This window comes from Aptenodytes forsteri, unplaced genomic scaffold (assembly GCF_000699145.1).
Source record: "Aptenodytes forsteri isolate BGI_AS27 unplaced genomic scaffold, ASM69914v1 Scaffold11, whole genome shotgun sequence".
Taxonomy (NCBI): Eukaryota; Metazoa; Chordata; class Aves; order Sphenisciformes; family Spheniscidae; genus Aptenodytes; species Aptenodytes forsteri.
The window spans coordinates 1,024,692-1,026,216 of record NW_008794155.1 but is presented as its reverse complement, the minus strand read 5'-3'; the positions used below and the strand labels follow the sequence as shown (position 1 = coordinate 1,026,216).

The 1,525-nt window shown below is 44.2% G+C and overlaps 1 protein-coding gene across 1 annotated transcript in view; it reads left to right on the top strand.

Moving 5' to 3' along the window:
• ARHGAP15 (Rho GTPase activating protein 15) overlaps positions 1-1,525 on the top strand; it is a 373,794-nt gene that overhangs the window by 64,097 nt on the left and 308,172 nt on the right. The window contains exon 4 of the mRNA XM_009279645.1: positions 381-442. Coding sequence (XP_009277920.1) covers positions 381-442 — 62 coding nt within the window. The remainder of the gene's footprint in view (positions 1-380; positions 443-1,525) is intronic.

Genomic DNA, 1,525 nt, shown 5'->3' with positions numbered 1-1,525 from the left:
GTCCAGGGATGGGGACTCAACCACTTCCCTGGGCAGCCTGTTCCAATGTTTAACCACTCTTTCAGTAAAGACATTTTTCCTCTTTTCCAATCTAAACCTCCCCTTTAGACATTGTTTGCAAATTTTCAAAAGAACCGACTGTATGAAAAAAATAAATTTCTTCTAAATCAAGGAATAGGATATTATTGGGGTTTTTTTTAGGTTAATTTGTACTAATTAAACCGACTGTATTGGAAAAAAATAGGTGACTGATCTGAGAATTAGTGATAAAGTGCCCCCACACTAGATTAGCTAGATGCAGTGTCTTATGCGTGTACTGAGTGGGTTCATTCATCTGAATAAATGATATGGTTATGACATGTTTGTTTTTTTTCTTGTAGGTAGTGGAGAAAGAAGGATACCTTCTAAAAGCTAAAATAGCGGATGGTGGCAAGAAATTAAGGTATTATATGTGAATGTTACAGAACTTACCAGCTGCAAAATTCAGAGTTGATGCATGTTTAAGTATGTATAACTATTATTGCTGTTTATAGCCAAACTAGCGTTGTTTTGGTATTAAGCCAATGTATGATTACAGTCCCAGAAACCAAGTGACAGCAGCTAACGGGCTCATTGCATACAATGAGCCTGTGTCAATGTTAGCCTCTATATTGTATATATTGTACACATATTAAGGACAACCTTAAGGCACCAGGCAAACCAATATATTTTCCAGTGGCCAAATTTTAGGTGCTGAGTGTGTGCTTGAGGGGTCAAGGATGGGATGTAGGAACGCACCATGTGGTGATGCCACAGGAATGCCGAGATTATCAAGTGGTCAGCAGTTACTCAGCACTGTTTGTGTTGAAAGCAATGTGAATATTAATGCTGCCTTTTATGGAAGGATTTGCTGTGGTTTGCTGTATTTAGATGCCTGTAAAGGAGTAGCAGTGGCGTGACCAGCAGAATGAGAGAGTAATGTGAAATATTACATTTTCTGCCTGGAGAAAGGAGCCAAGTAGTAAGTTCTCATGCCTATATAGTGCTAAACCATAAGGATCCTAGAAATGCTCATTGAAAAGGGAGTTTGTGGCTCACCTAGTCCACCCTCTCACTTGGAGCAAGAACATTGTCATCGCTTGGCCAAGCCTGCTGCAGCCGGGTGCCATCGGAGACTGGCATAGCTGGCATTTTGGGAAAAGGCTTTGAATCCAGTGACGCTCTACTCTCCACTTCAGGCACCGGCCGAAGCTTCTCTGCAGGGTGCGCGTAGGCTGCGCATCACCTGTGGACAAGCCCAGAGGAGGAGGGAGTTTTACCTTCCCGGCGCAGCGGGGGCTCTTAGCACGAAGCATCTTCGTGGCTTGGCGTCGCGCACCGGCTCGGCCTGGGCACGGGGAGGAGGCAGCGTAGCTCGACCACTTGGTTTTTTTTTTTAAATAGCCCTGAACAGCGTCGCATTTTTAAATAGCCTCCGAGACCGTGAGCAGCGCTGAAGCTATAACGTGCTGCCCTCAGGTGTTCGTTTGACAGAATGCAAACGCAG